This window comes from Abramis brama, assembly GCF_963993115.1.
Source record: "Abramis brama genome assembly, chromosome: 21".
Classification (NCBI taxonomy): domain Eukaryota; kingdom Metazoa; phylum Chordata; class Actinopteri; order Cypriniformes; family Leuciscidae; genus Abramis; species Abramis brama.
The window spans coordinates 28,099,203-28,126,384 of record NC_139983.1 but is presented as its reverse complement, the minus strand read 5'-3'; the positions used below and the strand labels follow the sequence as shown (position 1 = coordinate 28,126,384).

Below are 27,182 nucleotides of genomic sequence, written 5' to 3'. Positions count from 1 at the left end.
CACCTTTCACAGACAAAAAGTCACAAAGTGCTTTACAAACTGTTAATTAAAAGAAAAGATCAGACATGCAAACAATAGATCTAGCAAAACAACACACAAAACACAAAAACACAAGTAACCAATGCTGTCAAATAAAAGCCAGGCCAAAAAGATGAGTCTTCAGATGTTTTTTAAAAGAACTGACAGAATCCATAGTTCTCAGTGCTAATGGAAGTGAGTTCCAAAGCCTCGGTGCCACAGTACAAAAGGCACAGTCCCCTTTAGTCTTTAGACGAGTTCTAGGGACAATTAGAAGGTCCATACCAGAAGACCGTAAGAGCCGACCCGGTGAATGTTTGTGTAAAAGATCTTGAATATAGAGAGGTGCCTGGCCGTGCAGGGCTCTATAAGTGATAACTAAAATTTTAAACTGCACTCTGAATTCAACTGGAAGCCAATGAAGGTCCTTGAGAACTGGTCTTATATGAGACCACTTACTGGTACCAGTCAAAAGCCTTGCTGCAGCATTTTGTACAACTTGTAGTCGCTGCATAGAAGACTTATTCAAACAAGTGTACAGAACATTACAGTAGTCCAATCTTGACGAGATGAAGGCATGAACAAGCATCTCCATCTCTTTTCTTGAGACTACTGATCTAATCTGAGCAATGTTCCTAAGATGGTAAAAACATGAGCGAACTACAGACTTTATATGACTGTTAAAACATATGGCTCTATCCAGGCAGACACCCAGATTTCTCATTTCACTACAATCTGAGGTGGCTGAAACCCCCAAAACCTGCTTAATCTTAGGTATAATATTGTCAGGAGCAAAGATCATCAATTCAGTTTTATCCTTATTAAGTTGCAAAAAATTGTTTGCCATCCATTTGTTAATGGAGACTAAACAGTCCTGTAGAACTGACAGTTTATCTAGACTATCAGGTTTGAACGAAAAAAGTAACTGAATGTCATCTGCATATAAATGATAAGATATTGTTTTAAAACTATTAATGATCTGTCCAAGAGGAAGCATATACAAATTAAACAACAAAGGGCCCAGCACAGAACCTTGTGGCACCCCACAAGACAAAAATGCAGAATCAGACATAAAGGATCCAACAGATACCGAAAAAGTCCTGTCGGACAAATAAGATGAAAACCAGTCCAAAGCCGAACCCGAAATACCTACTAAACAGCGTAATCTATTAACCAGAGTGCAGTGATCCACAGTGTCGAACGCTGCGCTGAGATCTAACATAACCAACACGGAACATTCCCCCGCATCTGTGGCCATCAAAATATCATTTGATACCCTAAGTAAGGCAGTTTCAGTAGAATGATTTTTACGAAAACCTGATTGAAATTTGTCATAAATATTATGAGTCTCCAGAATAGCATTCAACTGTATTGCTACAACCTTCTCCAGAATTTTAGAAATGAAAGGCAATTTAGAGATCGGCCTATAGTTGTTTAGCGAAGTAACATCAAGATTACTCTTTTTCAAGAGAGGTTGAACAACAGCGTGTTTAAAACACCTCGGGACCTGGCCCAGCTTTAGAGAAAGGTTAATAATTGAGACTAAACATGGACCAATGGATGTAATAGTTTCTCTGACCACAGAAGCAGGCAAAACATCCACCGGACTCTGAGAAGGTTTCATCGTACAAACTATCTTAATAAGATCATTAAAAGAAATTGACTGAAAAGAGCTTAAAATTGCGGGCCGCTCTGTAATAATTACTGGGGAAATAACTAATGGTAAAATACTAGCCCTGACAGCCATAACCTTACCCACAAAATGAGATAAAAAATTATTACAATCATCATTTGAAAAAGCAGGTACAGATGATGTAACAGGCGACACAAGGCTCTTAATAGTGTCAAACAAAATCTTGGGCTTCCTTTTACAAGTTGAAATCAAATTTTTAAAATACAGCGCTCTGGCCACCTTAATCATCTCATGTAAATCAGACAGTAACTCTTTAAAATACAGACGATGAACCTGGAGCCGCGTAGATTTCCACAAGCGTTCAGTCTTCCGACACACACGTCTGAGACTGCGAATGGCATCAGTTATCCATGGAGAAGTCTTAACCACGGAAATATTCCGTTTCCTAAATGGAGCCACTTTATCCAATAGAACAGTGCAGTGATCATTAAACGACTGTACAGAACTGTCAATGTCATTTGAAAAAATAACCGAGTTGGAGTCAAAAGCAGTCGAGAAATTCTCAACAGCAACTTGGGTAATCATGCGAGAACAAGACACCCGCTTAACCGGCGGTGAATTTTCGTTACACGCAAGATTAAATAAAACACATTTATGGTCACTAACAAAGACATCTTCTGTACACACATCGTAAATATTTAAACCATGAGAAAACACTAAATCAAGCAAGTGTCCTTTATCATGTGTAGGACCAGAGACATGTTGAACAAAATTAAAAGAATCCATTAAATTTAAAAAATTTAAAACAGTATTACATGCAGCATTATCCACATGAATATTAAAATCACCAACAATAATAACTCTATTCAACTTAATAATAGAGGATAAAAAGTCAGTAAAATCGCTCAGAAAAGGACCCAAAATCCCAGGAGGCCGATAAACAAGAATACAATAAAAAGAATTTAATCGACCAACCTTAGACATCTGTAATTCAAAGGACGAGTACGTATTGGAGTTCATCAACTGGCAAATAAACTGATTTTTATAAACAGCAGCAAGTCCACCCCCGCGGCCCACGAGCCTTGGTGTGCTGATGAATGAACATTCCGCAGGACAGAGCTCAATCAGATGGGAAAACTCCATACTCCGTTGCCATGTCTCCGTTAAAAACATAAAGTCCAAATTTTTGTAAGTGAATAGTTCATTGAGTAGAAATGCCTTGTTTCTGATTGATCGAACGTTCAGCAAAGCCATCTTAAGCGGTGCAGATCTCCCACCAGGAGCAGAAACAGAAGTACGCAACAGCGGCCTCAAATGCTCGTCGCATACACCGCGACCGGTTGAAGAAACTCTCAGGGGCAAAGGAAACGGACCACTGAAGACATTCGGAACCAAGGGGCGAAGACACGGCAATCTGGAAACAGCATAGCATTGCTCCAACCTCCAAAGTTTCCTGAGGAGCACCTGTCTCCCAGCCCTTTTTCCTCTTCTTCTCCTCCGCTTCTTAGTACGTCTCTTAGGTCCCTCTCCTTCCCGCATGCAGGCAGCCAATGCAGGTGGACAGCGATATAGGGTTGATTCGCCCAAGCCACTCCAAGTACAAAAGCCGCCACACTTGGTCACAGATGAGCGAATCATGATCAACGTTTGGCGATCATACACCCACACGGCAGACACATCATAGGAGGACAAACTTAATAACAGCAAAGCACATAAAATAAATAAAACAAGACGAAACGATCCTCCAGCCACAGCGGCAATGCCAAACACAGGCGCCATCTTGGACAGGAAAAAAGATGAGTTGTTTTTCTTTTTTCTTGTGAGTTGCTTTTCTTTTTTGCCCTATCCTAAGCAGATAGCATTTGGCTTTTGTTATTTAATTTAAGATATGCCATTAATCTAAGCCGTTGTTGTGGTGCATGAGGAAAAAAAGTGAAGAAGTAAATGCCAAAGTAAACACTTGCTGTGCAGAAAGGCCATGGGAGGGACAACGAGAATAACAACTATTAATGTAGTCTAATCTAATCAACAAAAACATTGCTTGTGCATGCCAAACACACTTTTGAGCAAATGATACGGAAGGCAGCTGTGGGAGAATGAACAAGGTGGCTAAACATTTGGAAACGGACTTGATGGTAATAGTAGGATCAGCCACCGATTACACACACACACGGCTGACAAATCTCCATAAAACATCAGACGCTCCACTGCTTTATCCAACACTCCATCTCTCTTCCCCCACTGACCTCCATGAATTTGATACAGGCTCACAAGTGCCGCCTCTGGGAGACAATATCAAATCATCTGCGTTAAATACAGCAGCTCCAACAAAAGAGATAGAGATTAAAATTTACATACAACACAATACAACCACAGACTGTCCTCCGAGTTACAAAAAAAAACACACTGTCTAGGACATTGTCTGGCGTACAATAGCCAACCGTCATTCAGTACCTGGAAACCACAATGAGGCTGAGAGGCAAAAGAGAAAAAGACTTGTGTTTTATGTCTTTTAATTGCATTAGACATTGACAGACGTCTGTATCGCTGCGGGGAGACGCTCAGAGTTCGGTTTCGACGTGACAGCCTAGACTGGTAAACATGTCAGTACTTTGCAGAATCATAGCAGGAAAGTGAGTTGAGTCTTGAGTTACGAAAGACAGAGCCTTGGTTGTTTTAACGTAAAATCTAATCTTGTTCCTCAGTGGGAGTGCCACCTACATATTTGAGCTGTTGATGGCTACTGCTGTTAAAAGATTGAGGTGGTTTGACTAAATATGAGCTGTTTCCCAAGACGTTTGAAAGATTCTACCCTCATTTGAACACGAAACGGGGGCTGCTGAGCAAGATTATGCCGAGTGCACGAGGGACCTTTCGTTGGGAAGCATTCCTCTGCGTCCTTGGCATACATAATGTTGTCGGTTTGGAGAAATGACTTCTGAGGGTCAAATTCTGACTTAAAGGAGATGGCTGATAAGACCTTGCTCATCAGGGCTAATTCAGTAGGGTGCAGGAACACCAGTGGCTGTTTCTCCAGGAACTATAACAGTGGTACTGGAACAGTGGGTGTTCAATTAGCCAGCATCTAACATCATTAAACAATTAGACACACACATCCAAAAGAAAATAAGCCAAAGCATCGTACCAGTTATCTCCTCCTCACAATGTCAGTGTCATTTCCCAAAGAAAATAGAACACTCAGAAATCAAGAAAATCTCCTAATAGTTGTATTAGTATAAGTAAAAGTAACCGTATGTTTTCTAGACATAAATTAGAGATTTAGCGAAAAATTGGGATTTTGGTTTAAATCCCCTGCTTCTCTCTTTTTTAATGTCTCAACCTGTGCTGAGATTTGTCAAGACACCAAAGTCTAATAAAATAAAATAAAATAAAATAAAATAAAATAAAATAAAATAAAATAAAATAAAATAAATAAAATAAAATAAAATAAAATAAAATAAAATAAAATAAAATAAAATAAAATAAAATAAAATAAAATAAAATAATCTCTAAGGAGCATGGATGTGTCTCTTTGACATAATACAACCTTTAGTCATAACAGTACCACAGGTAGCTATAAAAAGGAATTATTTTGAAGCTCTATAAAAAATCTATTTGTTCTGGTTTAAATGGACTGGTTTAAAGGGAATGCTTTATAGGATTTCTCACATAATAGACACTCTCACCGTCCTATGTCCATTGGCTCCAAGAACTTTCACCAGTTTTACTGCCTTTGGGAAATAGCGTCAAAGCATAGGCCCACATGAGAACACAAATCCCCCCCCCCCCCCCCCCCCCCTCCTCCTCCTCCTCTTTATTATATACTCTTATGTGTTTGGCTGTATTCAAATACTCTCTGGAATATCTGACACCACTGAGTATAGGCAAAAAATCTTCAATAAAAAAAATTCTTAAATCCTACAGACAAGATCAAATTTGATGTGAAAGTAGAAAGGAAAGAAAATAAATATAATTTGAAGGTAGCCAAGACTGTGGTTTATTGATCGATAAAAACAGCATCAGCATCAAAAAGGCTTCCATGTCTTACGTTTGAGCCCCTCTTGGGATCGACATGTCCTGCATAGAGAACAGAATTAACAGAAGCAATGTGTCTGCTATCATATCCATTTAGCAGCAACTAAACAGCCTAAACCTATATCTACAGTATATGCCAACTCCAGCCTCTGATCTTCTGCTATTGCTAATTGGCTACAGCCCAAAGCCAGGACGCCGTTGCAGTAAAAAGAGTTGAGATGAAAGAACAGTAAATATAATCCAACGATATCTGATTTCTTCAGAGATTGCTGTACAAATGGTTTCTCAAGGCAAGAAGAGAGGCCCTGTTCTTGCCTTTTACCACATGTATCACTCATCATCTACATGATTATGACATCTGATAGCACTGATAGCTATCTCTACAGAGAAAAGCTTCAGTATGGAGCATCGAATGCAAGATAAAGCATGCTGCAAATAACTGCTCAGTTGCGCAATTGTGATTTAAAGTCACCCTGAAATCATAATGTACAATTCTTGTTTTTTTTAATGGAATATTTCAGTTTATTGTAAATGATTTATCTGTGCGAAAACGTTAACAGCCCCTTCTCCTCTCAACAACATCTCTTCTCTGATTTCACGTGAGGGCTGGGCGAAAATCCATTCCCTCCAGCAACCTGTCACTCAAATAAGATCATAGCAATCTGAAAATGACAATGATCCATTCACGAGTTCACACTTACATATAATTAAATAGAGTAAAGTTTATGCGTATTTGGCGTGCTGTCCGAGAAGAGGGCTCTGAGCTCGGAATTTGGCCAGGTTGGTATGGGAATAGTTATAAGTTATAAGTGAGGAGATGGGGTGGTGTTGGGATGCTGGAAAACTGTCATAGAATAGAGGCAATACGTCTGCCGTAGCCTATATATATACCTCTCATTTTATTAATTGACTTGATTAACTGAACGTGATCCTATAAAATCTGCATGGATGAAATCATACTTTTTTTTTTCTCTTTGGGAAAGCCGTTTCACCTCTAGCATTCTTTAAGATTCTAAGATTTTTAAATAAACATTTACTGTTAATGTCTAACAATGGATATTGCATATATTGGAGGTGAGGGATTGAAAAATAAAAGGGTTTGGGGATATCAGCTGAAAAGGAAAGTTGTTTCAGAGGAAGAGAAAGTTGTTACATTTTGCTGAAAAAAACATGAAGACAGATTTTTTTTTTCTTATGCACTATATAATGAATCATTCACAATATGGCAAAGACATCCTGTAATGCTGCCTGAATCATAATCATAAACTGTTCGTTCTTTGGCGAGAGCCTTTTTTTTCTCCATCTGTCACCTGATGGAGTTTGGGTTCCTTGCCACTGTCGCCTCTGGCTTGCCTAGTTGGAGTCAAGATACTTCATTTTCAACAATATTATTGATCTGACTGCATTGACACCATTGTATGAGAACTGAACTGGACGATGACATCACTGTTTCTCCAGAGCTGCTGTATATGAATGAACTAAATTAATAACTGATGATTTTTACAACCGAAATTAATCTGAACTTAAGCTGGACAATGATACTATTTTCTTCTAGAGCTGCTGTACAGCCGAAACAAACTTTGTTGCATTATTTTCCTGTTATCACTGTAAAGCTGCTTTGAAACAACCTGCATAGTAAAAAGCGCTGTATAAATAAAGGTGAACTGACTTTCACAATATGACCAGGAACATGTAATATTAATAAATGTGGCTATTTTGTTTTCACATTGACTTTAAATGTTTACTTAATGTATGAAAATGACAAACAACATAATATTGCCAATGCTTGCTTCTTGTAAATGTGCTGTTTTCTTTACATTCAGCGGCAGAGTTCAAAGTCAACCAGGAGAGATCAGTGAGTTCACACAGGCCTCAATGTACAATAAATAGAAATTGTTGCATTGGGTTTGTCCAAGACTCACAATAAGACCATAAAGATTTTTTAAACCTATTCAAGATTATGATCTCTGATTACATTTAAAATGATATTGTCTGACAAAACCTATTTATGTTTAGGCTATGTTAATATACTGAACTTTGCGATGGGAAGATTTGTTTTAACGTGCTGTCTCTCTGATATCGTGTGTAAATACTCCAACTATATAAACAAATCATGTTTTGGATGATAGGAAACAATACATGGCCAAATCAAGACATAACAATTCCTTCTACAAAATCGTACTAAAGATGTGCAGCCACACAAACTCGAGATTCTTTCAAAGTTATGCGGGCCCCACATTCCACACATGCACCTTCACCAGCGGGAACTATATCACAGACTCCTGCGCTTGAGCGTGTCGTGTTACCAGCATTTCCTGTGTCTCATATCTGGAACGAACGAACTCTCCAATGGAGCAAAGTAATGCGAGATGGGAGTGGTTCCGTTATGAGGTCACGGTGAGGGACTGAACTGAACGCTCAGCAGCGAGCGCAAGCGGTAGACATGAGACGGACGCGATAGCTGGAAACATTTATTCACACAGCTGAATGAATCTCTTCTGGCAGCAACAAAAAGAAAAATAACAGGACCGCGTTTTCTTCGACAGGGAACCACTGAAAAACATCGCGCTTTGTCTTTAAAGGCGCAGGACAGGCGTGTGTACGAAAGACTCCAAGGAAGAGGCGCGTGAGGAAAGTTTTCCTCCGCAAAAACAAACTGGACGGAACAGTGCAGAAATCGTGACGCATAAGCCATGCACTGGTTGTACAGCGTGGGATAGTTCTTCTGGTGTCGTTCATCTGAAGGGGGATGCCTTTTTGGTGGCTTTTGTCAACAAAACTTTAACGCCAGGAACGCCGTATTATTCTGTTCGACAAGAAAACGCGTCTTTCTAAACGGAACATTTCTCGCGCTCGTCCAGAGTCGCTGTTTTCTTCTGTTATTTGTTGGTTTGGCTGGAGGATCTGTTCCTCATCGCGTAGTTTGGGGGACAGGGGTTGGGTTGGATATATCTATATTTTTCACTTTTCCTTCATGGCCTCCTCCAGGATGTATCTTCTTATGAAATGCATGCTGATTTTCCAACTTGTGGTGCTGATCGCGAAAAACAGTCGGGCGCTCATTTGTTTGCCCTGTGATAAATCCAAATGCGAGGAGCCCAAGCACTGTACTGGTTCGGTGGTGTTGGGGATCTGCGGCTGCTGCTCGGTTTGTGCCAAGCAGAAGAACGAGAGCTGCGGCGGGGTTTACGGTCTGTACGGGACCTGCGACCGCGGACTCCGGTGCGTGATCAGACCCCCGTTAAACGGCGGCTCCATCACGCAGTACGAGGTTGGAGTTTGTGAAGGTCTGTATACACATTCCATTTATTCTCTGAAAAGTTGCCATCTATGTTCATTGCTTTAATCGAGGCTAATGATAGTGAAAGGAATTAAATAAATCACATCACTTCTGCCTCCATCTGTATTGATGGTGAAACTAAACCAAAGCGGATGTTTTCTGGCAAGCTCTTTTAACACTTCATTTAGCCTAATAAAACTAACTAATAGGTCTATCGTTGTTTGTTACTGTTCATTTGTAGACCTAGTAATTATTTCATACTAGTGCTAGTCACATCCCAAAATAGCCAATTAACGGTTCCATTGTTACTACTAAAAAAATTGCAAAGATTTATCTCTAAATTCGGAGGATCTGTGATTCAGATATGAACTATTAACTTCTATTCCCAGTGGTACTAATACTTGTTTGTTAGTGGTAGTAGTAGTAGTAGTAGTAGTACATAGTGGCTAGTAGTATCCATCCCATTAGTTACAAGTACGTTCCAGTATACATGTTTAGTTCTTGTTTATTAGATCGTGTGACTCTATCCCAATTACTATAAGCCTAACAAATACCCCACTAGTTACAATTCTTACCATGATTGAAATGTTTGTAACAATTGGAATGCAGTTGGAATTCCAAGTTAGAATGAATTTAATGAAAGTTATCGATCCCAATAAAGTGTATAGGTTTGATAAACAGCAACATTGGAATACATAGCCTGCTAGTTATAAGTTAATAGTCCCTATAATCTGAGCCACAGATCCCTATAGAATTCAATAGTAAAAAATTAATTTGTTACATTCCTCTATTGGCATATTATCTAGTGAATAGATATATCATAGTGAAACTGAAAGAAATTTTCACCATTGGAGGAATTAAAAATAGGGCTACTGGTAACATTAAATAGATTTAAAGAATGGATGTTAAAACGGCTTGCCACACTATCTGTCTATATGGAAAGGGAAAGAAAATGTGTAAAGTGTAGTGAATCAGTGATGCAATGTGCTGTGTTTGAGATGTTAGAGGATAACCTGGTTCACAGTACAGTAGTGTATTAGTTTCGAGGAAAGAAAGAAAGAAAAACAAACTCCTGAACATTATGAATCATGATTACAGCTAATTTGAGTAGAAATGGATCATTATCAGGGCTCATTAGATATTCGTAATGTGACTGTAAAGCCATTATGGAGAGGATATAATGACAGCATGAGTCAGAATGTAAGCGTCAGTCCTGTCTAGTACACAACACCACATTTCCCTTGCCTTTATAAGCTACATGTCGTTTGTAGTAGAGTGAGAGACAGCGAGCTGGTTAATGTGTTTGCAGCATGTCGGTTTTCCGTTTCTTTGGGTATGGCTAACGGATTCCGTGCTGTTTTTGGACGTGGTGCCAGCCTCGCTCTTTCCGCCGAGGCTTGTTGGTTTTTCATCGGAATGTCTGCTATGCAACTTAACTTGTGCCTCAGCCAGTTTATTTGACATCGGACCGTCGAGGGACGTGCGCTTCTAATACTTTCAGTCATGAGGCATTGCTTCTCGGGATGCGTTTTTCTCACCTCACCTTGATTCAGTTAATTGTGCTGTCAAGCACGTCTTGGCTCAGGGTCTTCTCTGTAGGGGGTTTCTCCCTGTAACATTCTTTTTAATCCTGGGTTAGTACATTTCATATTTGTAGTTTTGAAAGGGTGTTTTTAAGTCCTGTGTTATGAAGTCATACTCAAGTGAAACTATGATTACATAATACATGAGCTTTGAACAGTCACATACTTTCACATGCTGTTTAGTTTCTTCACCTGAGATGTATGAAATAGAAAACACATTAACTGAATATTGTTTGGGAGACTTTAGAATATCCAGAATTGACTGATATTTTACAGATGAATGTCCCGTTTTAAACTGTAGACTATTTGTCCAATCAATGTTATTGACCTCATAATATAGGCTACAAATGAGAACGTAAACCCACGGTTTACATGTATGCAATTTATGAAATAAAATGCACATTTATTCTATGCAATATAGTTCTATACAACGTTTTTGAAAACAGAAATTCATTCACAGTGTTGTCAGTGTCAAATATCAGCCGATTTATCGGCCTGTCACCATGTGACTTAAAAGAACTCCACCCAAAATTGAAAATTCTAATCATAGAGGCTTAATAATCATTTGTGCACTCTCATGCCATATGTATATGACTTTCTTTACCTCAGATGAACACAAACTTGAGATTTTGTGACAGAGATTAATCTGTGTGAGTCCATATGGTCCCTCAAAGTTGATGAATCAATGTCTTCTGAAGCAAAACGATAGGTGTGTGAGAGAAAAATACTAATATTTTCAACCTCATAAACTATAAATCATCGTTTCCGTACAACTTTTAAAATGCAGGTTCATGAGTTCATGCCTGAGGTAAACGCCAGTATATTGTGAAGCGTGATGTAGTGGGTTGAGGATCTGCTTCTACGTCACTTCTCGAGCGAGTTTCACAAAACGTTTGAGTCGAGCTTCTCACATACCTATTGTTTCTCTTCAGAAGACATCGATTCATCATCTGGGGTTGTATGGATTACTGTTTTGCTTTGTTTGCATAGTTATTCAAGTGTAAACTTTGAAGATCCCCATCCACTTGCATTACAAGGACTCACAGAGATGGATTATTTTTCTAAAAATCTTAGAAGATGTCTTAGTTTGTGTTTCACAGAAGAAAGAAAGTCATGTACATCTGGGACAGCATGAGGGAGATTAAATGATGAGATTTATTTTTGGGTAGTGGATCCTTTTATTTCATGTTTCTGAATTTTCTTTTCTGAATCACCATGTTAATGAAGCGACTACCAGAATGTGTTGTCATCTGAAGGAAATTACCCAGAGAGATGAAAAACTGGCACATCAATCAAGACTCTTAGGCACATTTCTCACAATCTGTAACATTTTCTTAATGCTTGCACATTGTATCGGTATACTTTTTCCTCTATTGAGTCCTGTCGCTTGTTAGGTCTAGTCCAAGTTGGAACGCCGGCTTGGTCAGAGGACATGCATTGCAATGTCACGGGTCAGGTTTCAGCATGGATGGCAATGAAAATTGAAGGCGTCTCGACCGTTTGACATGTAACTGCCGGGGTGACATCTGCTGTAATTCAGCCAAGAAAACACTGCGGCACTGAGTGCCACAGCTACGGCTGTCAGATAAATGAGTCAGATGAGAGAGCGCAGCGAATGCCACTATAGGCCACGTCCTGCTAACCTCAACCCTCACCTCCTAACAAACTGAGACCTCAGAGGGTCTTAACAGTGAATTAGAAAGTACAAGTGCTGTAGACCGTGCCTGCCGTGAGTCACCATGAATTATGAATATCTCAAAGTCCAGTGTGTTGTGAGACATTACAGATTTGTACTGAATTTAAAGGAGAAGTTTACTCCAAAAATGTTTAATTCTGTTATTTATTTACTCTTATGTCATTCAAGACCTGTTTTCTCTCTTCTGTGGAACACAAAAAGTAACTCCTGGTTGTGTTTTAAATAAAATGAAATTGACTGACAACAAGAGGATTGTGTTTTAGTGCAAGGCTTTAATACAGATATTGAGTCTTGAGAGAATATGATATAAGGAACAGTTGCGATAACTCACATCTCTGACTATATGGGACATGCTTCAAACTGAGAATGTAAAATATTCCAGAAGAATATTTTAAAGTCGGCATGAAGTGTAAATTCACTCTATCCTATGAGGAACACAAAAGTAACTCCTGGTTGTGTTTTAAATAAAAATAAATTGACTGACAACAAGGGGTGTCAAGCCTAAAAAAGGACACAAAAGCAAAATAGCTCATATTACTATCTTTAAAGTTTCCTGAAGCCGAACAAACCCAAATTTAAATGTTGAATGATAATTACAGAATTTTCCATTTTTTTGTGAACTGTTCCTTTAAATGGAGCACCACAATCCACAGGGGTGGAGGAGAAAACAACAGAAGCAATTTTCTGTTCGAATTGACCGTAATATTCACGTCCAAGTCTATACTTTCTTGTGCATTCCTGTGCATAATATTACTTTGACAGGCTGTTTACAAGTGAACACATACATTCGAGATGATGGTCCTGAAATGCCCCGTGGCCTTCTCTGGAGATTGGCTTACCAAGCACATCACATGGAACACCCGGGGGGTTTAGTGTCAGGACCCTCCAGGTGAGCTTTCCCTAAGAAGTGATGTATGATGTGCTGCTTCTCTATTCAGAGAAAGCAGTCAGGGGTCCCTGTGTGAAGCCGGCTGGACTTGACAGCCCTGTGACATTAAAGTTACTTTAGGGCTCATCATACTGGTCACTGCATCAATTTGGAAGGGTTCAGGTGCAGTCCTAGTGTTTTACATCTGTAAGTGAACTGTTGCACTCAAAATCCAAAATTCAACTGAAAATGTTTCAAATCTATGAAATTTTAGCTTACCGTGTTTTTCTTGTAGAACTGCTTTATTTGTTTGTTGGCATCCATATGTTGCCTGATGATTATACAAGATTTTAACAGTGTCAGAAAAATGTGACTTATAAATCACAGATTGCTCTATTTTTATGAAGCTAGGCAGTGGGAGACCTGGTATGGAGCCAGAAATGAACATATACTTTAACTTGAGTCTTTAGAAAAATGTGCATGCTGCTTTTTTAGGGAAACAATATATTAGTACCACGTTGGTTATCAGGTGATACTTTTTTTTTTTGGATAGGTATAACTTCTCGAACAAGGAAAAAATGTAGGGCGAGACTTGATTTTGTCCATTGGGAATTTATTGGATGGTTGTGGTTTGCTATTGCTGTGATCTCATGTGAGTGACAGGTTGTACCGCATGCCTTCTTTTGTGTTCAGCAGAAGAAAAATGTCATGCAGAAATGAGGGTGAGTAAATGAGTAAACTATATTAGCATCCACACCAACGCATTTTGTCGTCTGCTGTTTTAAATGCTTGAGCTCTTGAGCAGGATGGATTCTGATTGGCTGTCAATTTTAAAACAAAATCATTCTGAAAGTGAATGATTAATTCTCTGTGCCGTTATTGTTGTAGTGGCGTGGACTATAATTAGAATGATTTTTAGAACTAGCCTATATCTTTATCTTTATTCTTATCCTTATTATAGTTACTGTCCTTGGTGGGAACGGTGCTTAAGAATGGCTTTGTGAGTTGCTGTTAACATGCAACGATAACTTAGCTGTGTGCATTTGTGCCAAAAATACAACAGACTTAATTAACTACTTTGAAGTGCACAGTAAACTATTTTAAACCATAACAGGAAAATCACTTATTTTGAACACACTTTTTTTTTTCCACTTATTCAGATACTATAGTTTTTTCTTTAGCATTTTTTTCAACAGGATCTTTATCCATGTTTCATGCACTATGTAATGCGTGTAGAAATTTGTTAGTTGTATTTCTACATAACTAAATGTAAATGTAAACTTAGTACCTTAGAAAAAAACCCCCACATATTTACTCTAGTTTTTTTTATAAACATTGTAAATGACATTTGCCTTGCTGTATTTGTGATGCTCTCCTGTTGTGCTGTAATTTATTTGTGTAGCTGACATCCTTGACAACATGCATGGTTGAAATTTTTTGACACACTCGCTCTGACCATTTGTGCGGCAGTATATTTACTAAAGCTTCACCTTGTCCACCCATCTGGAATTGGAGCCCTGAGCTTGACAGTTCATATCCCCAACTGACTGCACCACATTACTGTTAATACAGCACTGGGCTCAAATCATAATCTTCCCGGCTAGGAGAAAAGCAGTGGTCTTTATCATTTAAATGGATTTAGACTGGGAAGAATGGGACGTGATTATACACAATCTGTTTGCAGAGAACACCTGGAGAATGAAGCACGCCTGCCCTTATTAATATCATCCACACAAACTCTGGACTCTGTCTGCTAACAAAGCAGCTCCACATTGGCCTTAATCACTGTCAGACGGCGTTCTTTTTTTGTCTAAGGCATTCTTCTGCCAAAAACTCTAAATTACCCATCTAAATAAAGGTTATGCAGTGATTGGGAAACAATGCTCTTTGTGCTAGAAGTGAACTAAGAAGGTGCTCCAAGTTAAAGTGATGTAAGAGCAGCTCCACTCATTTTAATGTCTAGTTTCATTTTTCCTCAATAGCAGGTGCATTCGGAATATGCATGTTTTTATTTTATTTTTTTATTTACTGTAAGTCCAAATATGCCTCTCCGAAGTAATAAAACTTATGACGTTCCAGGAAATCCCTAATATGGACAAAGGCATCCATCTATCGCTGTAGCTGAAAAATAAGAAGATAGAAACACTTTGACTTATTAAACATGAAGACAATAAACACCACCGCAACATAAGAATAAAGTATATTTATAATGCAATGCTAATCGACATAGCATTAATTAAAGTATAGAATACTACAAAATAATATTCTGTCTGCCTCATTCTGTGAAAAGAAGCCAGATCCCAAATGGAAGTTATTTCAAACACTCGACTGACGTTATGAAGTGAATTTGTAAAAAATATGTAATGTTTGGAGTGTTTTGGTTTTCAAATGCCCTACATTACCCTACACCTACATCTAACCCTACCTGGAAACACTCTATTCTCACTATTAAATACCCATTTGGCACTTTATTTCCATTTTTTTATTATTTTCTTAATTTTTATATAAAATAAATGCTACTCCGACCTGATATGCAATGGGAAAAGGGAGACGAATGCGGATTCGAACTCGGGTCAAAAGCTAACAACACCGCCTACTCTCTACGCCACTGATCCATAATTAGCTAGGTTTCTTTTGCAATTTTCTAAGGCTTAATCAGACAATTGTGTGCAGAGTTAATGTAAACATCATCTCCCAACAAAAGATGGGTTGCACAAAAGCACTGTAAATGTATCATAATATGCTGTGAGAGATGTGTGCTATATTCCAAGTCTACTGAGAAAACAATGTTATTTGAAGAAATTGAAGTCATTATTTATTGACGTTCTTCTCCTCCAGTGAGCTATTAATTGACGGAACACTGAGTCAGTTGAGACCTGGATCAGGTGACCGTTTTGAAGCTCTATTCTTTGTAATGGCATGGGGGGGGAAAGACCAGAACAGTAATACAGGTTTGGAGTAACATGACGAGGGTGAGTAGATTATGACAGAATTTTTGGGCAAACTATTTCTTTAAAGTAGAGCATTGCTGCCAGCCAAAGTGCATGTCTGTGTCTATGTTTTTCTTCTTTTTCACAAAAAGGGACGGCACAGGCAGGCTGAAATTTGTTGAGAGAGAACCGGTTGTCTGGTGTAGTCAGTGAAGACAAGCGGAAATGTGTACCCCCTCTCGGCAGCCTCCCTGTCAAGCACTTCCCTGAAGTCTCTCTTCTGCTCCTCAGAGTACTAAGTGTCCTCAGGGGGTTCTGCGTAGGGGCCGGCGGGACTTTTCGTGGTTATAATTCAGAGGCTGGAAAGTTAGTGTCAAAAGGGGCTCTGCATTTGAACAATGAACAGGCGATACAGACCGTAGACACTGTTGCAAAAAATACTTCTTCCCCTAAAGTCAATTCTAAATTGGCTTTGCAGACCATTTACTTCTGTAATGTGACGATTCACAATTCACAGAGTGAAATGGTATATTCAATAAGGAAAAAAAGGGGTGGGAAATGATTGGATTGTGAAGGTGGGCATTATATTCCTGAATGGAATCACACCTGAGGCCTAAACTCTTGTAAAAAAGTAAAGATTTTTCATGGTGGTGATTTCTTATGGATTCATACGATGTGATTTATATGGAAAGGTGAACGTGATTTCACCAAATGCAACATGTTTCTGGATCAACATCTTTGTTGATCCTGGAACAACATTCAAATCAGTTTTAAGGGACAAGTTTCCAGTTTATGTCACGTTTAGGCTTACAAGGTTATGTGCTTCAACATCAGGGTTATTCCCTCTAATTTTAGGGATAAGTTATGGGCAGGGTTAGGTTTAGGGGTAGGGATAAGACTAAATTTTCGGACAGGAATGTTGATCCAGGATCATGTCTTACTTGACAAAATCACCTTGACCTGTACGAAAATGTGCAGGGTTTTTTTATCCCATAACTCCACCCCTAAACCCAACCGACAGTAAGCAGGTTGTATGTAAATGTATGAATGAGATCATATGAATTCATACATATTAGCCACCAATTCGCCAAAATGTAAAAGAGGTATTGTGTTGGCTGTTTAGTTATTGGTTGACATTATCCATTAGATAGCCTGGGTGACTTACATATTACTTTTATTAATTATACATTTATTTTAAATTATATAATTAAAAGAATTTCAGTAACTTTTACAAATATTTTTTTTAATCGTTAAAATTAATTGCACTGATGAATCGTCCACAGCAACATCAGGAATATGCATTAAGTATGTGCTAAATTATGATGTAATTGTTGAATTTATTACCAGATTTTGGGTATCAATAGCTTTTCTGATTTATAACGAGCATTTGGCTTCCTATCTTCACTGTCTTTCATTGGTTGCAGAGTAGCGTTTAATGACTAGGGTGTTGAAAATGCTGTCTTTTTCTGACAGAGTAATTAATTGGTTTGGTTGCAAATTAGCAAGCATCTCTCGCTTGAGGAAGGACTCCTGCCTTGATAACAACCAGGTGCCACTGCAGAGTACAGCGGGAAGGCCATGTATCAGCTAGAAAAGGACGATATCATGCTTTGATATCAGCAAAACAACACTTTTCACCATGCTTGTTTATGAAGAACCGCTGTGTTGAATGGGGCTTCATTTTATTCCTTGAGTTTTTCTGATTCTACAAGCCTTTTGTGAGATTTTTTTAGTTGCCTCTTCATCTACCAGACTATATTAGGTAACGTGAGGTGAGAGGATTGTGTTTTCATATAGTACAAGCCAAGGCTTTAATACAAATATTGAGTCTTGAGAGAATATGATAGAAGGAGCAGTTGCACTTTTGTGATTATTAAATTATTGCGATAACTCACATCTCTGACTATGTTTGTATGTGAAATGCTTCAAACTGAGAATGTAAAATATTCAAGAAGAATATTTTAAAGTCCGCATGAAGTGTAAATTCACTCTCAATCCTATGTCTTATTTATCTTATTGTAAAAGCTTCATCTGTGCAAATAAAAAAATATTTTGAGCTCAATATTTGTTTGTCAAAATGTCAACTCAATCTTCCAGTGAAACGACAGACTTCTCTCTGGTGACATATACCAGACTTCCCCAATCATTTCATCCGCTTAAACCCCACCCTTTCTTACAGTCAACCCAAAGCTTGCATTCAGATCTGCCTCCGTCCAGTCGACAGTCCCTGCACCATTTTTTTTCACATCTGTTTCACTCAAGATGTTTATCACAATACAGAACAAAGGATCTGTCAATACTTTTTTGTTACCTTTTTTATGATTTTAGTGAATGTAAAAACTAAGACCATTTTAGACTTGTGACAACACTACAGTAATCCTGCTGTCAAGTGTCTCCGGATGATCGTATTTTCAAAATGAATGTAAATGGAATCCTCCACAATGTTGTAATTTCCAGTGGGAAATTATATTTTATTGAACACTGATTGTCTTTCTGGGGTTTGGAGGCGTGTCAATTAAATACTCATCATGATACACGCAAATGTGTCATGATAGAAGTTGTAATTGTGAATGTGTACCAATTACATTGTACTAGGGTTATCAACTTAGCATGTTAATTTTCTGCGATTAATTACATTAAACAAGCATTTGGCCATGAATGGAAAAACTTGAACCTGCTTTTAACTGAAAACACTAGTGATATGCTTACATTTAATATGGAAATACAACAAACAGTTTATGTTGTAATAAGCATATCATGTAATTAATTCGATTAACATTTTTAATTGATTAACATCTCTAGTATGCATTTTTGTATTGAATACAAAAATGTAGCTCGATTATGGATTATTATTATTATTATTATGGATTATTATGGGCTGACTTGGTTTGGCATTTCTTATCAGTCATTGTGCCTGGAGCACAAGAATGATAAAATATATAGTTAACACATCAGTTACTCATATTATGCATATTTTCTCTTCATTTTTGTTGCATTAGCACTATAAACATCCCGTGTTTGTCAGGAAGTGAAAAAGAGAAATTGTGAAATTGCATCTATTTTAATCTGACTGAAATCACTTGAATGCACATCACGTCGTATTTATGATTTCTGAACTCGTAAGGAGGATCTTCCCAGGAGGTCTTCAAGGCAACGCTGTCTGTGAACATGCCAAGCTGAATCCCGCTGTGTGGTTTGGACCACCGCGATGTGTTTATCATGTGAACCCTATGCCAGGCTACTGACAACCCTTGTTTGGCAGGGGACTCGACCCTCCACGCCCAGCTAAACGACCCGAAGCTGGTCTGGAGAGCCATGCTTAGTTACGGAAGAATCAGCTGTTGACAGCAGCTATTTGGGGACTTCACCCCTGTGGCTTTGGTGAAAATAACAAGCGCACAAGGCTTTGGAACATCAGCTTCTAGTCCTTGATTGTTAGAAGATCACATACTCACAGTCCCCTATATATAGGGACCTTGTGTTCTTGCGGCCCACGGTATGGGTGTTGTGCCGTACAGCTGGAATCACACCCGTCAGATGCAGATGACCGAAACACTGGGCTGCAAGTGTGCAGCTGTGACTGACCCTACAGTGAACGTACAAGGGCGGGTGAAAGGAATGTTTTTCCATGACTTGTTTATCCTCAGAGTATTTAAAGCGACCCACCCAGGGGTTGAGAAGTTATGGATACAAAACAAAGTAATTTAGTAGTCTAATTTCTGCTAAATCAAATTGAAGGTTTCTCTGAAGTACCAGGCAGGTTTCTACAGAAATCTTTCTGACTCAACAGCCGAATTGCTCATAGAAGCACAAGGCCTGTTATTTATTGGCAAGCGGGCTGCATTCCTCGGAGGCCGAAAGACACAAATTACACGCATTCAGATGCATCTACATGCATGCGCTGGTACTTAGTGTATACACTGGGTCTGGTTGATGTGTATGCAAATAAATCTGTGTTTTGGACCGATTCATTAAAACTCTACACTACTACTCTACTGTCATTTATGTTACTAAGGTCTAGTATGGAAAATTAATGGTCAAATGACATGTATTAAAATAATGTATTACTAATGTATTACTAATGTATTACTAATGTATTACTAATGTATTACTAATGTATTACTAATGTATTACTAATGTATTACTAATGTATTACTAATGTATTACTAATGTATTACTAATGTATTACTAATGTATTACTAATGTATTACTAATGTATTACTAATGTATTACTAATGTATTACTAATGTATTACTAATGCAAGTAAGACATGTTCCTGGATCAACATAGTTTGTTGATCCTGGATCAACATTTCTGCCTGAAAATTTAGTCCTAAACCTCTAAACCTAAACCTACCCATAACTTATCCTTAAAATCAGAGGGAAATGATAGGTGAATAACACTGATGTTGAAGCACTTAACCCTGGTTGTAAGCCTAAACTTGACATAAACTGTAAACTTGTCCCTTAAAACTGATTGGAATGTTGTTCCAGGATCAACAACATACATTAATATGATGTTAGTGGTTTCAGGCTTTTAAAACAGGCAAAAAAATTCTCATATACATTCACTGAGCAATACTCTGCTGAAATAAATAAATAAACCACCCTAAGCTGATTTGCTGGTAAAGCTGAGGGTTGTTCCATAAAACAAGATTAGAATACAAGCCAGGCTTATTTTGGTTAGTCAGACTTATTGTCGGTGGATTCTGTTTCATAAAGCAAACTTAAAATAGTTCAAACTCAGTTACCCTGGCAACTTATGCTGGGAAACTAGCCTGGTCCAGGGCAGGCTAACTGTCAGGCTAAGCCTCAGTTGTTACACAGATCCTCTAACACTGACCAATAGGAACACAATGATATTACCACTGACACTCTCTCATGCCATTATTGGACTTTATTAACCACTATTAGTCCAAAAATAAATACACAGTATACAGAAAATCAACTTAAATAAGGCTACAATGATAAATTAGACAATATAGACATATATATATATATATAGATATAGATATAGATATAGATATAGATATATAGATAGATAGGCCTAAATACAATATATATACTACAGGTTTTCTTTTTTTCCTGGCTGAATGTTTTGTGCCCAAGATTTAATTAGATTTTGATTTATGAATACATTTCTCTCTGGTTTTGTTTGGCAGCTGTAGTACATGTTTATGATTAGAAGAACAATAGAACACAATCTAAAAAAACAAATTGACAGTTCCTTTAAAGACATCATATTTTCCCCCAATAAATATTCCTTATTTTTCCTTCTACTTTTTTTCTTTTGTGATAATACCCACCAACACATAGCCTAAAAAACACATGATTAGAACAATAACCAAAAAGTACATAGTTAGATACATTTACATATGATTTAAGGGGGAAAAGACAAAAAACAATAAATAAATATTAAGAAAAATTTAACATTCACATATTTATATCAAACTCTTATAATGACACATAATTCCTAATAGTTATTCAAGTAATATTATTTGAATATCAAATATTCAATATTAAATAAGTAAATAAATAAAATAACAAATAACTAGAAATAAAAGGGAGGGAGGGTTATATAAAAATGTTTCTGTTCACTAGAAGTTCACTGCAACTTATCCAACATCCTAAAGATAAATTATTATAATTAGAAGATATTTCTAGTGTTATAAAATATCGCATATTAATTTTCCAAGCAAAATGTATATTTTAGTCAGAATTATTAAGCTCCTATTTGGCGCGCAGCAGCGCTCGTTCAATATGAAGATTAGCAGCAAAATGGATACATTTGCATGACTTTCTAACATTTACAGATGCAGAATATAACTGTAAAATGTAAGTTTTGCACTGAGGGGAAAAAAACATGTCACAAACGCATAAAACAGCACAAAATATATGCTGTTTGATGGTGGATCGATTTGATCCACGATCGACCTCTAGGGCTGCTTAAGAAACGCATGCACACGCAATTATCTAGACTAGATTAACCTGGATCAAATTAGTGAGATTGCGTGAACTTCAATTACCTTTTATGGAACCACTTTAGCCCCAACTTATTTGTTAGGCTCATTCAAGTCCGGTTTTGGAGTTTAATCCCCGCTTTTCTAAGCGTCTTTTATGGAACAACCCTCTGGTCTATTGGTGGTTCTCTAGGGGTTTTGGCCACTTTTCAGCTGTTCAGTTTGGGAAACCAGCTGGCTGCACAGCTTGACTAGGTTGTGAAACCAGATAAGACCAGCTCAAACCATCTTCAGACTTTTCTAGGGAATACAATATCATAGAAAGGTGTGCTTTAAAAAAAAAAACCTTTAAAAATAATAATATTAAGGTTTTTATAAAAATAAATTGTAAAATAATTTATGTATATAAAAAAACAAAAAAATTCAATATATCAGCCAGCCCTGGTATGTGCCCATCTTGAGTGTGTATTCATCCGTACTAAGCACACAAACATGCGTGCGCGCTGATAAGGTGAACATTCAGTGGGCTGAAATACCAGCGCTTGTATCAGCAATGTGTGTTTGCACTGCAAATAAGACTTCATAATGTTCCTGGCAGATAGAAGCGTCTTCAGGGTCGGGGTCATTCTTATTTTGAAAATGTGCTGCTCTCTGCCACCATTTATTTATCGTGTAAGTCGAGAGAGGCTAGGAACGTAGAAACTGCATAATCCTTTATAACAAGTCTACGTTTCTCTCCTATTCCTGAGTTCTATGATACCCCTTGGACCTCAAATGCACATGTAATTGGCCATGTGCTCTTTTCTAGCATTCAGTAGCCTCATTACTTCAGCATCACCAGACCAGTTGGCTTTGGGGAACCCGCGGTTTTAATGATACTGTAAAAATGTATCGGGATGTATTCTGAATTTTAAAATACTCTGTTTGATCTGGTAATGAATTTCTGTTGCTGTGGCATTCTCATTGATATGCGTCTCTTTCATTTTCGTTCAGATGAAAACTGGGATGACGACCAGCTCTTGGGCTTTGAGCCATGCAATGAAAACCTGGTTACGGGCTGTAACATCATTGATGGGAAGTGTGAATGTGACAGTGTACGAACATGCAACAACCCATTTGAGTTCGCTAGCCAGGAAGCCTGTCAGACAGCCCTGCAGAAGATTGAAGGTACCTCTTATTTCTCCATTCTCATTATCTTTTCTCTCTATCTACTTCCAGCGTGTAACATACTTGTACCTGCATGCGCATGTCTTTCTGCAGTATTCAAAATGTCATCATGCTATTTAATGCGTCCTTGATGGGTTTAATCTTTAAAATATGTGTTTGAACTTTCGATTGCTTGACTTTATGAACATACAAAAAAAATTGCTTTATAATAAAGTACATGTACAATTGTCGCGGGGTAAATATTTTATTTTATTTTATTTTATTTTATTTTATTTTATTTTATTTTATTTTATTTTATTTTATTTTATTTTATTTTATTTTATTTTATTTTATTTTATTTTATTTTATTTTATTTTATTTTATTTATTTTATTTATTATGTTTGTACAAAAGTGCAGTAGGTTTGCCAAGATATTTTTTTTCTATTTCAAACGTCAACTTAAATAAGAACCCTAAACAAATACTTGTTTGTTTTTGTTTTGTTTTTACTTTGAGACAGCAACATATTTTTTTGCATTCGCTAAGCCGCTGCATAACAACATGTTTGTCATACCTGGAGCCTTTTTTTTTTCTTTTCTTTTTTTTTACATAGTTGTTTGTTCTAATTCCTTTCTTTTGTAAAGGGTGGGGTAGCAAAAGATTATTTTCTCCTCTTTTCTTAGTGGAATCCTGCTTAAATTACAGGTTTTTTTTAGAAGCCTGTGATTAAACAAACAGACAAATCTGATTTACTAGAGGCTGATAAGGCTCCTTTTAGAGCTATCAGAATGCAAATGTTGCGTTGAAAAATGCAGTCCCTGATGGATACTTGCTCGCATTCTCTGAGCGTGCCTGTGCATTCAGTACTAGATGGTGGCACACTGGCAATTAAACATAAAAATACATGCTTGTTATCACAACGGTCATAGCAACAGGTGCAGGGCCTTGTTGTTTTATAGCGGCAGGTGTGCTTTTCGTCATCCCTGAAGCCAGCTGTGGCTATTTTTGAAGGTTTACCCCCTGTTTTAGTTTACTAATAGGTGCTGGTCATGTTGTTTTGACTAGTGCTTTAGAGTTGTTGCAGTTGTCACTTGTTTATTGTGCTGTTGTGTCTAGTCTGGGATGTTGTTTTGCTTTTCTATTTGTAGAGTTGTCACTTTGCTAGAGATGTAGTGTCTAATAGATAGTTAATTCTCTTGATGAGTAGCTTGTTGTTGATGTTTTGTTTTTTGTCTAGTGGCTGTCAGCCTATCATTTTGATGCCTTTGTCCTTATACAGTGGTGCCAGGCTAATAAAACAGGGGTGGAAAAAAATATTACACAAAGCAATACCTGAAAAAAATAAACCAAAAAAACAACTAAGCTGATTTGCTGGTCTTAGCTTTTCTCCTAGCTTGGTTAAGCTGGTCTGTTGGCTGGTTTTAAATGTTTTTTTTTAAATGCACTTTTCAGCTGTTCAGGAAACCAAGTGAAATCCTGTACGTTATGTGATGCAAATGTAAAAAAAAGTATTATTTTACAAATAATTCCCTATGGTAAAAAAGTTGAGGTCATAACGTAGTATTTTGCAAGGAACTATGCACAAATATGTCTTTATTAATCAATAATCTGCCCTGTAATCATAATGTGTGAAAAGTTGGGTTACACTTAATTTCAATGGTTCATTTTAGACAACTACAAGTGACTTTGCGTCTACATGTCTATTAACTCTCATTAGAGTATTAGTAGACTGTTAGGTTAGGGTTAGGTGTTTGGGTTAGTAGAATAAGTTGACATGTAGTTGCAAACTTACTAGTAGAATGTCTGTTAAGGGACCATGAAACTAAAGTGTTAGTAGATATTAAGCAGACAGTCTTCTAATACTCTAATGAGAGTTAGATGACATGTAGTTGCAGTGTTACCTAATAGTTAGCAGAATGTCTAAAGTGGACCATTGAAATAACCAAACGTTATTGGTGTTTTTCTGCCAGTAGTGTTTATTTTAACTGGAAACTGCAGTGGGTTGTACAGTATGTATAAGTTTTGTATGTAGGTAGAGGCACATTTTCCCCAATGAGTCTGTTTAAGAACTGCCTAAAACTCAGAACAGGAAGCTTTGCATAGGCAAGTACCACTCATATTTCCTTCAGAAAATATGAAAAATAAATAAATAAATCAAATCTGAAGATTTGTCACTGCTAATACAGTTTGTTTTGCTCATGCTGGCCCAAAGCAACATAGTACGTTTTTAATAAACCGTGTATAGACACTGCCCTCCTATTTGGCGTACATAATACACATTTTGTTGCTAGAGAATGTGATGCATTTTCTGGCTGCTGCGTAAAGTTGTTTTTCTTCCAATCTCCTCATACATCTGTTTGCGTTCAGTGCCGCGAGGAGCGTGGGCCAAAGCACATGTTTCGCAGTGTTGTAATGGTATGCGCTCAGCAGTTATCATTTGCATAAGAAAAACATTACTGTCTTGATTCATCAACCTGGCCATCTTTTGTGTCTACAATCAGCAGACATTGTGAGATTTTATTGATTTCACATTAAACAATTGCTTCTGTCACACAGATAGTGGAGCCGTCACGGTAATATGATCAAATTCTATCTCGTACTTCCACTTCTGTTGCTCTCTTTGCGCTGTTGGTGAAAGAAAGAGACAGAAGTGTTTTTAAATCAACAGAAATATGGGCTTGTTCTTTGAGGTCGTTCACCCTATTCAGCCCGATGGAAAAACATCCTTCCTCACAAGGGAGTGTTTTGTATTTACGGGAAGCTGACAGGCACAAGGGCAAACTTTGAATAGATAAGTGCTATTGATATTATCAGAACAGGCCCCATTTTGAAAGGTTTGTGACCTCTTGGATTTCTTTAGCCAAGCTGTGAGGAGTGGGTCTTTCTCTAAGGACAGTGAAGATTGATAATGCCGTCGCAGTGCCCTCTTCAAGGTTCCCTAACAACATCTATAGTCTCTTCTACCGTTGCTACTACAGGAAATCAATCCTCAATAAAACGGTAATAATATGTTGACCTTTGATGTCTAAGTAGATTTTGTCTCTGGGTAAAAATCCCAGAGCAGTAAATCATCACCAGACCTGATGGAAAGATGTTCTTCGCATCATGTCTTCGGATCAGCTCTCTTCTAGTATTGTAGTATGATCTATTTTAGGTAAATCCACTCTTTACATGTCAGTCCGACGTGTCTTTTCTAAGCGACAGAATATAATCTGTCTATGTGAGACTAGAAGGATGGTAAAACTGACCTTAAAAGACAGATCTTTCAGATACTGTCCAACAGATACAGGTTCAGGTTATTGTACAGAGACACTGGTCAAGGGTCTCAGATTTAATTATGGATGTCCATTTGCTTGAGAAAATAATACTTAAACTATGACATATTGAGGAATTCAATTTTTGGCCAACCGGGATAGGCTTACACTTGCATGTATTGAGGGAGAAAATGTGCGTTATACAAAGGGAATGGATTTAAATTTGGTAAAATCTGTTAAACTGATTTTAAGACAGTAGATATAGGCATTGTGTGTGTTTTTATTTACTCTAGAATGGCCTAAATAATGAAAATATATTACACTGTCAGATTTGTTTGCTGATTTAAAATGTCATTGAAATGTAATCATGATAAATAGCGATTTTTCCCATTCAACTACTGTAGAAAGCAGCTGAACTCGTGTGGCCTTTGTTTAGATGGCTGCAGAGTGAAATGACTTTGAAGGGATTTCAAATCGCACACAGTATGCCAATCATGTATTTTTTTCATTGCTGCATATATTAGATCAAAAAACAGTAATATTGTGAAATATTTAAATAACTGTTTTGTATTTTAATATATTTTCAAATGTAATTGATTCCTGTAATGGCAAAGCTGAGTTTTCAGAAGCCATTATTTTTCAGTGTAATAACATTTGGTGCTCAAGAAACATTTTATCTTTTAAACTAACTAAAGTTTGGAAATACAAATGGGAAAAAGGTCCAAGGGCTTGTTTCACAGTGTCAAACACTTTGTTTTAATGGTAGAGTGCTTTAGAACAT

At 37.5% G+C, this 27,182-nt stretch overlaps 1 protein-coding gene across 2 annotated transcripts in view; it reads left to right on the top strand.

Moving 5' to 3' along the window:
* The first annotated feature begins 8,080 nt into the window (after window positions 1-8,080).
* Window positions 8,081-27,182, top strand: part of crim1 (cysteine rich transmembrane BMP regulator 1 (chordin-like)) — a 121,358-nt gene continuing 102,256 nt past the window's right edge. Inside the window, exons 1-2 of one of the 2 annotated variants that reach the window (XM_084097413.1) lie at window positions 8,081-8,973; window positions 22,996-23,169. In XM_084097413.1, coding sequence (XP_083953539.1) covers window positions 8,661-8,973; window positions 22,996-23,169 — 487 coding nt within the window. In that variant the 5' untranslated portion in view covers window positions 8,081-8,660. The remainder of the gene's footprint in view (window positions 8,974-22,995; window positions 23,170-27,182) is intronic. The other variant, XM_084097412.1, reaches the window with a different exon arrangement.